Here is a 12,912-nt window from a genome sequence, read left to right as displayed (position 1 = left end):
AACTGGTAGCGGCAGCAGCGGGAGGCTCTGCCCACCCATGCCGGACACATCTGCACGTTCGCAGAAGCATCGCACACTCACATGAGCGAACTGGTAGCGACAAGTTTTGCAACCCACTACTGTCTTAGACTGTATATAGAATTAGATGACTTTCACGAAATCAGCCAAACAAGAGTGGGAGCCCTAGAGGGGACTATGCTGGGAATCAGCCAAACATAATATGCTGGAAATCAGCCAATAAAATGCTGGAAATCAGCCAAACAAATAGGTGGAGAGTTGGAGGAGATTATGCTGGAAATTTTGCTGGAAATTAGCTAATAATGGTGGTAGGCTTGGAGGAAACTATACTGGAAATTAGCCAAAAATAGTTGGTGTTTTGGAGGAGACTATGCTGGGAATCAGCCAAACATAATATGCTGGAAAACAGCCAAACAAGAGGGAGGTATGGAAGAAAATATGCTAGAAACTAGTTTAAATAAAACATGTTTTTGTGATTAATCTGTGATTAATCTGTGTAACATGGAAATTGTAATAGAGTGTTTTTAATCAGTGTTTTTTAAGTGTGTTTAAGATACTAAGATTTGAGGAAAAGGGTCAAGAGATTAAGAATTAGATAGAATTTTGTTTTAGAAAGTGTAATAAAATGGAGTTGTATTGAACTTGAAATTAAGATTTGTGGTGATAAAATTGTAAGGTACATAATTGGAATAAGGTTAGAATATTATTAAAAATTATTTTGACACTGATGGTAAAAGATACAAGGTGAAGAAGAACAAGATAAAATCAGGATTGATATATAGATATAAAAATGAACGAAAGTTAGTTTGAAATTAAAATTGTATTGATATAATGGATTTGTTTAGGTGGAGATGCTAGACTTTATGTTAAAACTTGTTTTTTTATGTTTTGAATTTCTATCCACAAAAGATGTAATGGGAAATTGAATGGAGCTTGTTAAAGGAATGTAAGCGTGGTAACCATCTATGACCGGATCGAGACTTTGTTCTTAAAAGTTATATTTTATGTTTATGTTTGAGAAAAAAAAATAAAAAACATTTACAACAACAACAAAAAAAGAATTAGATGAATTTCTGTGTTAACAGTTGGAGATTTTTGGACCACTCCCTACATTTCCACTTCATGGATGATTTTAAAAAATATGGCTACTTATTTAAAGCTTTAATTTTCTCTTCATCCGGGAATAATAGTAATAATAAAAAAAACAGATAATCCCTGCTTTTTAGCAGGCAGCAGAAAGTCATAGTGCACAAGATGTAAAGGATTGAGGAGGAGGAAGGGGAGGTGGAAAGTCTCTTCTTGAAGTGTGGTAAAATGCAAGGATTTCATGACTGCCTGGATACTCAGAGATTACTGGTTTCTTTCTCTTTCAGCAGAAAACGTGATGTAGCTCATGCGTCTTTTAAATTAGAAAAGGGGGGTAAATATATAAACCAGCATTAGTTACTTAGCCAAAAACAGATATAGTTGTATTAAGTATTGTAGCATTATTTACTCATTTCTATTTCACCTTTCTTCCAAGAGCAGCACTTAGGAAAGTTTCCATTTTATCCCACAACAATAATTGTGTGAAGTAAGCTGAGTTGAGAGTTAACCACTGTAGCTCCTTGGCTTCTAAGCACTGCATTGGATCCTATGAGACCAGGCATGAGTTTTGCGATTTTCAGCAGTTTATTTGATTTTCTCACATATGGGACTGTAGTTAGCTAATAGTAAATTTTTTTAAAAAAAATACAGAAAATATAGAATATAAAAAATAAAGCCATATCAACCAGGCATCACCAAATAACTATCAAGACAACCCAGAGGTGGGCTCTGTCACACAATCAGGACTTCAGGCTCAGGCACAAAATCAAGTTTTCAAGGCCTTATGGAAGGCCAGCAGGGACAAGGTGAATCTGATCTTCAGCGGGATGATGTTCAGAAGTGTTAATTGTCACGGCAGAAAAGACATTTCTTCTGGGTCCTGCCAGCCGACATTCCTTATCCAATAGTACCTGAACCATGACCCTTCTACCGAATTGACTAGGATGGCAAAAAGTAACTGCAGAAAGACGGTCCCCTTGGAACTAGCTTCCAAGCCGTGAAGGGCTTTAAATCTGACAACCACACCTTGAAATTGCTTTGTTTAGTACTGTGATGGAATGTAGAAAAGAGGTGGATCCCCTGGAGGGAGGGGGTGCATTCCAGAAGAGTAAGAGGCAACTCAGTGCAGATATTTTGTGTGAGAGAAAGAGGGTGAAGACAGACCCTCCCTAATATTTCACGGAGTATATTGTAGATGCAGGAAGTGGAGTCCTCAATCTGGCAAGATTTTGTCTACAGCTGTGAAACAATAAAGAAGTCAGCTTGGAAGAATTGCCGTGTGTCATTCTTGCTTTTGTGCCTGACGTTTACCTCTAGAGCAGCGGTGGGGAGCCATGGCCCCTTTAAGACCTCTGGATTTCAACTCAATAATTCCTGATCAGGAATTCTGGGAGTTGAAGTCCACAAGTTGTAAAGGGGCCGTTGTTAGTTCCCCACCTGTGCTCTGGACAGAGAGGGGGAGGAGAGGGGGAGAGAGAGAGATTGAGAGGGACAGAGACATATATATTTTCCTCTAAAGAATTTGAGCAATGTAGATGGGCTCACTCTTACTTCATCCTTAAGATGCTTTCAGGTAGTTTGGACTAAAAGAAAATGGCTATCCAAAGCCATCTAGTGAGCACAGGTATTGGAGCACCTGAGAGGACCTTCTAAATGACCACCTCACCTCTGGGATGTCGGCAATCCACTCTTCAGCCAGTTATAATAGCCACCTATCTATCAAGAAACAAATTAAAAAAATGAAGTTTTTAAAACACTAACAACAAAATAAATGTGTAACCAGAGATAAAAATTGGATGCGATCTAAAAACAAAATTCCCTTGTCACTTTCTTAACCCTCTCCATTTTCAGAAGGGTATTTTTACTAGCATCAGGAGCCTTAATCCTTCATCATCCTCTAGCTCTGCATGGGTATCCCCTTCCAATCCAGCTGCAGGCAGGCAGGCAAGATTCAGCCACACAGGCTTCAAGCAGATGCAAAATTTTTCCTCTGCATACCTTGGGGAGATGGTGGTGGAGGAGGGCTGACCGTATGTTGCTGGATTGAAAGCAGCCCTCCAACTTGAAAACAGACTGAGATTTAAAGGTATTTGGGTCTTTTGAGTTATATCATCCGGAAAGCAATGTGAATTAAAAGTACCTTAAACAGCTTCATTAGAAATGCAACAGTTTCTGCCATGTGCAAAACAATCTTGCTGACTTTTCTTAATTGTGTTCATCATAGCCAGGTTTCATTCTCGGTGCCCAAAGTCATCCAAGTGAAAGCTTCTATGCTTTCTGATCCTTTAACCATCATGTGGGCTGTTCAATTTTGTATGAACTGTCCAGATCAAATGCAGAATATAAAGGGACAAACCCAGCTTGTTGAAATACACAAAATTCATCAAAAGCACAGCCCCCCCCCCAGTCTTACAGTTTCTGAGGTGTCCCTTCTTTCTCAAAAAGGAAACAAAAAGATCAAAACACATCAGGCCAACAATCAAGAGGCAAACAATACCCCAATCAAAGAAATACCAATTCAGACAAACAAGCTAACAGTAAACAACAACTCAATCAAGGAACTACAAAGACCCTTTCCACCAACACTGACAGAGCAAGCCACTAATATATAAAATGAGAGCAAACCCTACTCTCTGCTAGAATTGATGATGTTACCTAGCTTGGTAATGAAATGTCTGCAAGAAAACAACCAAGCTCACAGAGCATCAAGGACTCTGCAGGTTATAAGGACTGCAAATAAATAAAAAGACTAGCTAACAATCAAATACATTTCTGTCTGTTGATGAGTGTTATTTTTAACAGCATTTTAATCATATTGGTTATTGATCTTTGATAAGGTTTCTTACAGTATTATGTCCAGAACAGGTGACTTAGTTGCTCTTAAAAGGAGCTGCATTCTAGAGCTGTTCAGATTTCAAGAGCACCTCTCTGATGTTTTATAAGACAAGGAATCTTTTTTTCAAGTCTTTTGTACCTGCCCGAGAAGAAAAATGTGTCTGCTTGAAGAGCTGCATGAACTTCTGGTACAGAAGCTTGGGGGGAGGGGATCTGTCTGATCTAATGAATAGCAGAGGTGCTGTCCTTCAGTAGTATGAGATCCCAAACACTTCTTCAGAATAATTTCTGATGTGTGCCTCACCCTCTTTCCTTTCATTAGGATTTTGCTTGCATCCTGCAGATTTAATTTGCCATCATCCACAAACTCAGGAAACTGTTAGAAGAAGAAGAAGAAGCTTTACTGTTTTTCCAGCTTCCGCCTGATCGATGGGGCAAGCAAAAGATGCTTGTGGTATTCTATAACTGTGATTGTCAGTTGCTGTCATTAATCATGAACCACATTATCAGTCTTGATGACCATTCTCCCAGGCTCTGCATGAAGCAAACGTATTTGGAGAGTTAATGAAACTGCTATCGCCAAGAGAGAGAAAGAGACAGTGACTCAAACCATCTGGCCTCTGAATAGATTAAGCAGCAGTGTTGGGTTCTAGTAGAGTTGGGATGCATTCATGTTCATCAAAACTAAATATGGAATGCTTGTTCTTGTGAAGGAGGTGTGTCTTAGCAACTGTTGTTTGCCTGGGCTCTGGAAAGTCCGCATATCAATTTTGGAACTAAGGAAGACTCCTTTGGTTGAAGGATGCCAGTAACACTTCATGTGTTCCTTTACATTTGCAGGCTAGAGAATGCTGGCTCCAGTGAGGCTGGGTCTGCCCACCTGACCTTTGCCACATCATGCTGTGTCCTTGGCGTGTGAAGCTGAAGCTGCTGCTTGCCACCGTGACTCTGGTTTTCCTCATCTCATGGCTTTACCTCTTTATGGGTAATCTGGAGTTGGAATGGGAGAGGGTCAGGGGTGCTATTCAGCAGGTTCTGATAGGGTCTAGAGAATCGGTAGTGGAAATTTTGAGTAGTTTGGGGAACCGGCAAATACCACGTCTGGCTGGCCCCAGAGTGGGGTGGGAATGGAGATTTTGCAATATCGTTCCCCCAGGAGTGGGGAGAGAATGGGGATTTTGCAGTATCCTTTCCCTGCCATGCCCACCAAGCCACGCCCACAGGACTGGTAGTAAAAAAAAGTTGAATTCCACCATTGGAGAGAGGGTGGTTCCTAAAAATGGGTCCGAGATGGTGGCAAGTATAGACATGATAGCATTTGAAACATTTGGACAAAGTTTGGCCTGTTTTCTTATGCACTGATTGGGAATTATAGGATTTTTTAAAAGTCTGAAATCTGGAAGATGTAAGACTAGAGAAGGTTTCTATATTTTTAACACGTGATGTGGATTATCCATTTCCTTGAACATTCAGTTTGGTAATCTCTCTTCCCTCCCCCCCTTTTGGGATAGTCACCATTTTGTTTAAGCATGGAAGTCTTTAAAACATAACAAAAAGAGACAGCTTATAGGGATTGTAAGGAAACTAGTAAATTACAAAGCAGTGGGGGAAAAGAGAATGTTTTAAAAGATATAGAATTTTAACTTATCTATATGAATTAAATAAATTATTTGCTTCTGCTGTGATTTGCATTTAAGCTTCTTATTCTGGTTTCATGATATGACATGGAGGCTCAGTGGTCAGAGATGTAGTGTTCTTCCCATTCTCCCGTTTACATTTTTTGGGGTTTCTTCTACAGATGGATGTTCCCTCATGCTGCCCCCGTGCTTTGGGGAACAGTCAAGTCAGTACCTTGACCGTGAAGCCTTGGCATCCCAGGTGCGAAAAATGGAAGAGGAAAATCAACTGTTGAAGCTGAAGCTCAGCCACTCTCAGGCACAGGAGGAGACCTTGGGTAGAATGGACTTCAACCAGCAGTTCATCAAAGAGCAGGAGGGAAGGAGCAACTATAGTGGTTGCCCTAAACAGAGGATGGTTCGGAAGTGTGAGGTAAAGTGAAACTCATTATCAAGACATTTTGTGGACTGCCTGTTCATGAACAAAGATGTCTGCCCAAATTAGGGAAGTAGTCACAAGAAGCGGCATACTGTAGTCCAATCTCCTTGATAAATTCTGTTCCCTAAACTATTGAACATACTCGTGGTGTTCCCATTCTGTCCCCTTTTTGCTTAAAACGTTCTGTGCTGTTTACTTTGCAGAAGTATTTGTGCTCTAATTCACGAGAGCAAGAAGTTGGCAGCCTTCTAGTAATGTGGGATAATTGTTAACTTTGAGGAATGTGAGGGTCAAAGTAGTCAAAGCAAAGTTGCAAATAGAGAGGGTCACATCACACTGTTAGATAGGGTCATGACTCCCTGTTTCTCTCTCCATTATTTTTGGGTAGATACCATTGTTTTTAAAAATACATCAAACCTATTTTATGCCTATGTTGTGATATGTTTCTGGATTCAAAGCAGAATCCTGGTTCGGACCGGATCGCCCAATCCGGTAGCGATGGAGGCGGGTGGTTTGGAGAACCGGTAGCAAAAATCCCTGCCCCCCCTATTGCCTAGCTGAGCCATGCAATCATCAGAGGCATTTTTTTTTTAATTTTTAAAAGCATTTTTTCTACAACCTCTTTCGACAAAAAAAATGCTTTTGAAAGTAAAAAAAAAGCCTCTGATGATCGCGCGGCTCAGCTGGGATCATGAGAGGCTTTTAAAAGAATTTTTTCTACAACCACTTCGGCTGAAGAGGTTATAGAAAAAATGTTTTTAAAAGGAAAAAAAAGTCTCTGCCGATCAGACAAGTCAGCTGGGATCGTCAGAGGCTTTAAAAGCATTTTTTTTACAACCTCTTCAGCTGAAGAGGTTGTAGAAAAAATGGTTTTAAAAGTTTTTTTTAAAAAAAGTTGGCCACGCCCACTCAGTCATATTACCCCACCACCACCAAGCCATACCCACAGAATCGGTAGTAACAAATTTTACATTTCACCACTGATTCAAAGTGACCCCAAAAATAATTCCAATTTTCAAGTCTTGAATCTCGAGGAGGTTTCATGGGATCACAAAATCAGTGCAGGCAAAGAAGTTGTATTAACAGAATAACAGAGTTGGAAGAGTTGGAATCCACTATTAGTTTGCATCTTGCTTCCATTTGTATCTGAACTCTGGTTCTTTAAGGGTTTATTATTGATGGGAACAAAATCCACAGGAGCCTATAGAATGGTGGGTGGAGTAACTTCTAATGGCTTGATTTGTAAAAGTGGAAAAGAATTTCATTGGGAGTCAAGCTTGATGGGTTTTTGTGTTTCTGAACAGCTCCTCCACGTTGCCATTGTTTGTGCTGGATACAATGCAAGCCGGGATGTAGTTACCTTGGTGAAATCGATCCTCTTCCACAGGTAACCTGAATATGAAGGGGCAAATGTTGTGATTAATGTCATTCAGTAACTCTTGAAGTTTTTGGCTCTTTCAGTCTTTAGAATTTGCGGGGCGGGGATTCAAATGTGATGCTGTTCTCCACCTTGGCTTCCAAGCTGCAATTCTGGATATAGGAGAAAAGATGAAGAGAAGGGGAAATTTGGATTTAATCTTCTACCCTTTACATGATCTACTCTGCCCTACCCTGCTCTGCCCAGGAGAGTACCGTGTTTCTCCAAAAATAAGACCCTGTCTTATTTTTATTTATTTTTTGAACCCTGAAATAAGCGCTTGGCCTTATTGCCATGCGCTCAAAAGTCCGATTGGGCTTATTATCAGGGGAAGTCTTATTTTGGGGGAAACAGGGTAGATGAGACTATAGTGAGTCTTGGGTTTGTGAACTACCATGCCATCATATGATGATGATGAAAAAACATTTGGAGAGTGGGATAGGACTGTTTTCTTACGGATCTTGCTCCCATTTCTTGTGAGCATAATCTTTATTCTCATTTGATAGGAAGAACCCTCTCCATTTCCATCTCATCACAGACTCAGTGGCCCGACAGATACTACAGACAGTCTTCCAGACCTGGATGGTGCCCTCGGTTCAAGTTAGCTTTTACAATGCTGATGACTTGAAGGTAGGAGAAGGAAATTCCTACTTGAGTTGCCCCTGCCTCCCCTTGCCTATTCCACCCAATCTCACCTCCTTTGGAATGTCCCACTCTTTTTTTTATGCTTATGCCAGTTGCTGTTCTTTCTGTTGTTTTTTGAAAACTGGGTGGGAATCTGGGTCACTATTTGGGTGGGTTGAACTTACTTAAGTTGCTCCGCTAACGAAATCAATAATATCATTGGGGCGACATCTGGTGACATCATAGAATAGACTCTTGTCAACTCTGAAGCTGACCTGACCGAAGCCATCTTGGCGCTTCAGTGTTGCCACACTGGAGCTGAGGGATAGGGAGTGGGGATTTGAGATAGCTGGGACTTTGTAGCCAAAATAAAATACTTTCTCTTGGGAACCAAGGACATTCTCACACCTGATCAGAGGAAAGAGGAGTGATGTCACCAGGCAACCAGAGTCATGATTGGACCATGTGACTGATTGTTTTGAGAAAGTGAACAACTTTTAATTAGGTGAAAACTGTGGGAACCTTCAGAGTCAGTTTTCACCAGATCTGGGCCAATATGATATATCCAATAAAGTTATTCTTTGAGGAATCTACCTGCCTCAGAGTTTTGCTTGTTATGGATCTATTACTTGGAACCCTGACAGGCACTTTCCCCATCCTCAAATATTAAATCTTATGTTCCACAGCTGAAACCCTGGGGGAATGCACTCTGGCCTTTCTCCTTGCAGATTTGTCCAAACAGCAATCTAAACATGGGCGTGCATGTTTTGGTGCCCAAAGCAAGATTATGCTCTTAGGTCTCCCTGTCCTACCCAGAGAGCGATCCAGCTGTAGGTGTGCATGCCATAGGTACGCGGGGCTGGAATCTTTCTAACTAGGCTGAAGCTCTACCAAATTATGTTCTGCCTCTGCCTGGATCTTAAACGGACAAGCCTCTTAACATTTCTAGCCATCTCACATTTGAGAACCCCTGAGCCAAGGGAGTGGTTGGAAGTCTGGCATTCATCGGTTCATTTGTTGCAGAGGGAAGAAGGGATGCTAAGCTTGTCTCTTTGTCAGTGCCGATACATTGTTTCAGCAAAAAAAAAAAAAGATCACTTCCATTAATGCAAGATCTTGGATCCAAATGATAATGAATTGTCTTCAAGCCTGGGCATAATGAATAATTATCAAGGTTGCAGCAGTCAACCATCCAGGATATAAAGTTGAAATAATTCATATACATAGAATACCATTCTGCAATTCAGGACTTCTAAGAAGATTAATCTCCTTGGAAAACTAAAACAAGTGCAGAAAATCAAAAGGCTGACTGGAGCAGTTCAATTCAGGAGAGCCATGAAATTGTCCAAAGGCATAACATGATATTTAATGATATTTAGTGACTCTAAATGTTCTACTTTAATTTCTCAGCCACTGCCATATACATGTTCTCCATAATCAAACAGAACTAGAAACACAGAGCATTTTATTCTGGTGCTATGTAGGGGGCTGCATTTATCGATAGGATTACAGGTAGTCCTTGACCTACAGCAGTTTATTTAGTGACCGTTCAAAGTTAAAATGGCAGTGAAAAAAGTGACTTGTGACCATTTTCACACTTATGACCATTGCCGCATCCCCATGGTCACATGATCAAAATGCAGACACTTGGCAACTGACTCATATTTATGATCTTTGCCGTGTCCAGGGGTCATGTGATCACCTTTTGTAACCTTTTGACAAGCAAAGACAATGGGGAAGCCAGATTCACTTAACAACCGTGTTACTAACTTCAGTGATTCACTTAACAACTGTGGCAAGAATGGTCATAATATGGGGCAAAACTCACTTAACAACTGTCTCACTTAGCAACAGAAATTTTGGGTTCAATTGTGGTCGTAAGTCAAGGACTACCTGTAGATCTTCTGCACTGTAAAATAAAAGCCAATCTAGTGTAAGAGAAAAGGCATTCTTCTGCCTCTTACATTTACCAACAATGGACAAAAGATAATTGCATGACCAATTCATGAAGATGCAAAAGCAGATACTTTTTAGCTAAGAGGAATTGGTGGCTTTTAGTGGGAGGTATTAATATAGATCTATAGATTAATATAGATGTCCTCAAATGATGGCGAAGACCTGAATCAGTACACATTTTGAAACTTTAATCAGCAGGGCAAAATATCTGTGGTCCTCCAAATGTTGCTAAAATTCCTTACATTTTCCACCAAAGCTATGCTGCCTGTGGCTTTTGGAAATTGTAGTTCAGCAGTATTTGGAATGCTATTGGTTCCCCACTCTGACTCCGAACCCCTTAAGAAATGGTAACAGGATTAGCATTGTGAAACATGTAGCTCTTGCACGTGTGTGTGTGTGTGTGTGTGTGTGTGTGTGTGTGTGTGTGTGTGTGCAGAAGCATGGGTTGTTTTCTGACAACAGTCACTAGCACGGGCACTGCTTTAAATTGTTTCCTTGTGGAAGCTGCCATTTGAATGTAGGGTGCAATGGCCTGATCATATGTAATTTGTCTTAATGTTGCTGCTGTACCATAAAAGACTAATGATGGCCCAGATACAAGTCACACTATGTGGCCTGTATTCTTTGTAAGCTTCTCTACAACACTCATTTGGGGCTCTGGATCACAGCGGAGACAGAGAGTCTCTTCCTGTGCTAAATAGAATTTCATTAGTCATGGGCCATAGAAGCATTATGATTGGATGTTGATGATCTTGCCATTTTATTCCTCAGTGTCTCTCTCTCTTCTTGCTACAGCCAGACATTTCCTGGATCCCTAACAAACATTACTCTGGAATCTATGGGTTGATGAAGCTGACACTCACTAAAGCTTTGCCCTCTGACCTTTCCAAAGTCATCGTCCTTGATACTGACATCACATTTGCTACTGACATTGCGGAGTTGTGGGCTATCTTTGGGAAGTTCTCAGGTAAGTAAGGGATGGAGGATTTTTTTTAGATGATCTCAGAATGGAAGTTATGGCTCTCCAAGATGAATATATCAATATGCTTCACATATCAATATGCTGTACTGATATATAGCCAATATAGCTGGTACAAGTTAAACAGTTTCTTGAGATCCACAATTTTACCATTTGGGGGTCTAAAATTCAGACTATTCTTCCCTAATCTGATGCTGTCTAGATAAATTGGAGTTCTGTTCAGGATCCCCAACTAGCCAATCTGGTTTATACTTTTGGTGATCTGCTCTGGAGAGTAGTTTAAAATCTACAGGTAGTCCTCGACTTGGTACTAGAATTTCCTTCCTTAAATGATGTCATTATGTTCAATATCACATGGCCACATTGCTTAGCAATGGCAGTCCCAGCACTTTTGGTTGCCGTCATAATTCCAGGTGCATGGGTCATTAAGCGGGGAGAGGAGAGATCCCAGGTAAGGAGCATGGGGGTGCCACAGTGGGGAGGCCCTGGAAGGATCAATGTCAGCTGCATATGATTGCAGTGTGACACAAGCTTAAGAGTAGCCAGGGAAAGAGAATGCAAGGGGTGTGAGGATGTAAGGAAGCTGGAGAAAGAATAAACTGTGCCTTGGTGGCGCAGTGGTTAGAATGTAGTACTGCAGGCTACTGCTGCTGACTGCCAGCTGTCTGCAATTTGGCAGTTCGAATCTGACCAGGCTCAAGGTTGACTCAGCCTTCCATCCTTCCATAAAATGAGGACTCAGATTGTTGGGGACAATATGCTGACTGTGGAAACCGTTTACAGAGGGGCCGTAAAGCTCTGTGAAGCAGTATATAAGTCTAAGTGCTATTACTATTGCTATTGCTGTGGCTCAGGGGCTTATCCCAGGAAGTGCTGCCCAGCAATATGGCACAGCATGCCCCAGCCCACTCACCCTCACTGCCCTAAAATTCCAAGACCCCTATCGCCCTGCACTCCGCCACCCCAGCTGACCTTTGCCTTCTTGGTGCTTCTTTTGCTGCTGAAGTGTGCCCACCCTGGCATTTTGCAAGCCAGCTGCTGGTCACATGAGGCCATCTTCCTCAGGTCTTGTGAGTACACAAGAGAACCGCAGATGCCTCATTCTTGCAATGGTTCAGAAGACCTCACAAACTTTCCAAAGGCTTTCTGAAGCATCACAAGGATGGGACACATAATACAAAAAACAGTGCAGGTGGCCTTAGGAAGAAGGCCTGGTGTAGCCAACAGCTGTCTCCCACAAAGTATCATCATCAGGAGGAGGAAGATGGCATAGGGCAACTGGATGTGGCAGGGCAGTAGGGGCAGTTGGATTATGTGCTGTGGGTGGGTGGCCATGGTACGAGGCTGGAGGTGGTATTTCTCAGTAGCAGCACTGGAGCTAAGTACAAGCCTGGGGATAGTGGTAGTTGACAGACTGCTGAAGGCTTCAGGCCTCTAACTTCAGCTGCAGCCCTGCTCAGGTACTAAGGAATGCCATAGTGCAGGCCAGACAAAAGGACATAGATTGGGGTGGGGGGGGAGTTTAAGTGCCCCTGTGGCAGTGGTGAAATCCCCTTGGTTCTATCCAGTTCGCCGAACCGGTAGCGCCGGCGGTGGAAGGCTCCGCCCACTCGCTGGGATGTCACTACATCCCTTTTTTTACCATCTGCGCATGCGCAGAAGGTTCTGTGCACACGTAGAAGAGGCGTGCATGCACATAGCGTGCGTGCTCCCACACGGTCCCGTTCCCAAACCAGTAGTGAAGGTAAGTGGATTTCACCTCTGCCCTGTGGTTGTGTAACCGCTGTAACTTTACGGGCCAGTCATAACTCACTTTTTAAAGTGCTGTCATATTTTTGAACAGTTGAATGAAATAGTCATAAATTGAGGTCTACTTCTATGGCCTGGTGGTTTGAGCAGGTTTATGGGAAATGTGACATAATATGGATTTGTTTTCTAATCC

At 41.8% G+C, this 12,912-nt stretch overlaps 1 protein-coding gene across 5 annotated transcripts in view; it reads left to right on the top strand.

Moving 5' to 3' along the window:
- The window catches only part of LARGE2 (LARGE xylosyl- and glucuronyltransferase 2), a 44,366-nt gene that overhangs the window by 19,245 nt on the left and 12,209 nt on the right, over positions 1-12,912 (top strand). For all 5 annotated transcript variants that reach the window (XR_004591379.3, XM_034417436.3, XM_087876598.1 and 2 more), the window contains 5 exons: positions 4,780-4,924; positions 5,738-5,988; positions 7,299-7,381; positions 7,918-8,041; positions 10,787-10,958. Coding sequence is in view for 4 of the 5 variants with exons in the window: in XM_034417436.3 (XP_034273327.1) it covers positions 4,837-4,924; positions 5,738-5,988; positions 7,299-7,381; positions 7,918-8,041; positions 10,787-10,958 (718 nt within the window). In the remaining variant the exon portion in view is untranslated. The remainder of the gene's footprint in view (positions 1-4,779; positions 4,925-5,737; positions 5,989-7,298; positions 7,382-7,917; positions 8,042-10,786; positions 10,959-12,912) is intronic.

The sequence above is a fragment of the Pantherophis guttatus genome, chromosome 1, assembly GCF_059756535.1.
Source record: "Pantherophis guttatus breed Tessera chromosome 1, ASM5975653v1, whole genome shotgun sequence".
In the NCBI taxonomy this organism is placed as follows: domain Eukaryota; kingdom Metazoa; phylum Chordata; class Lepidosauria; order Squamata; family Colubridae; genus Pantherophis; species Pantherophis guttatus.
Note: the sequence above shows the minus strand (reverse complement) of the source record. Positions and strands in the feature narration are given on the sequence as shown.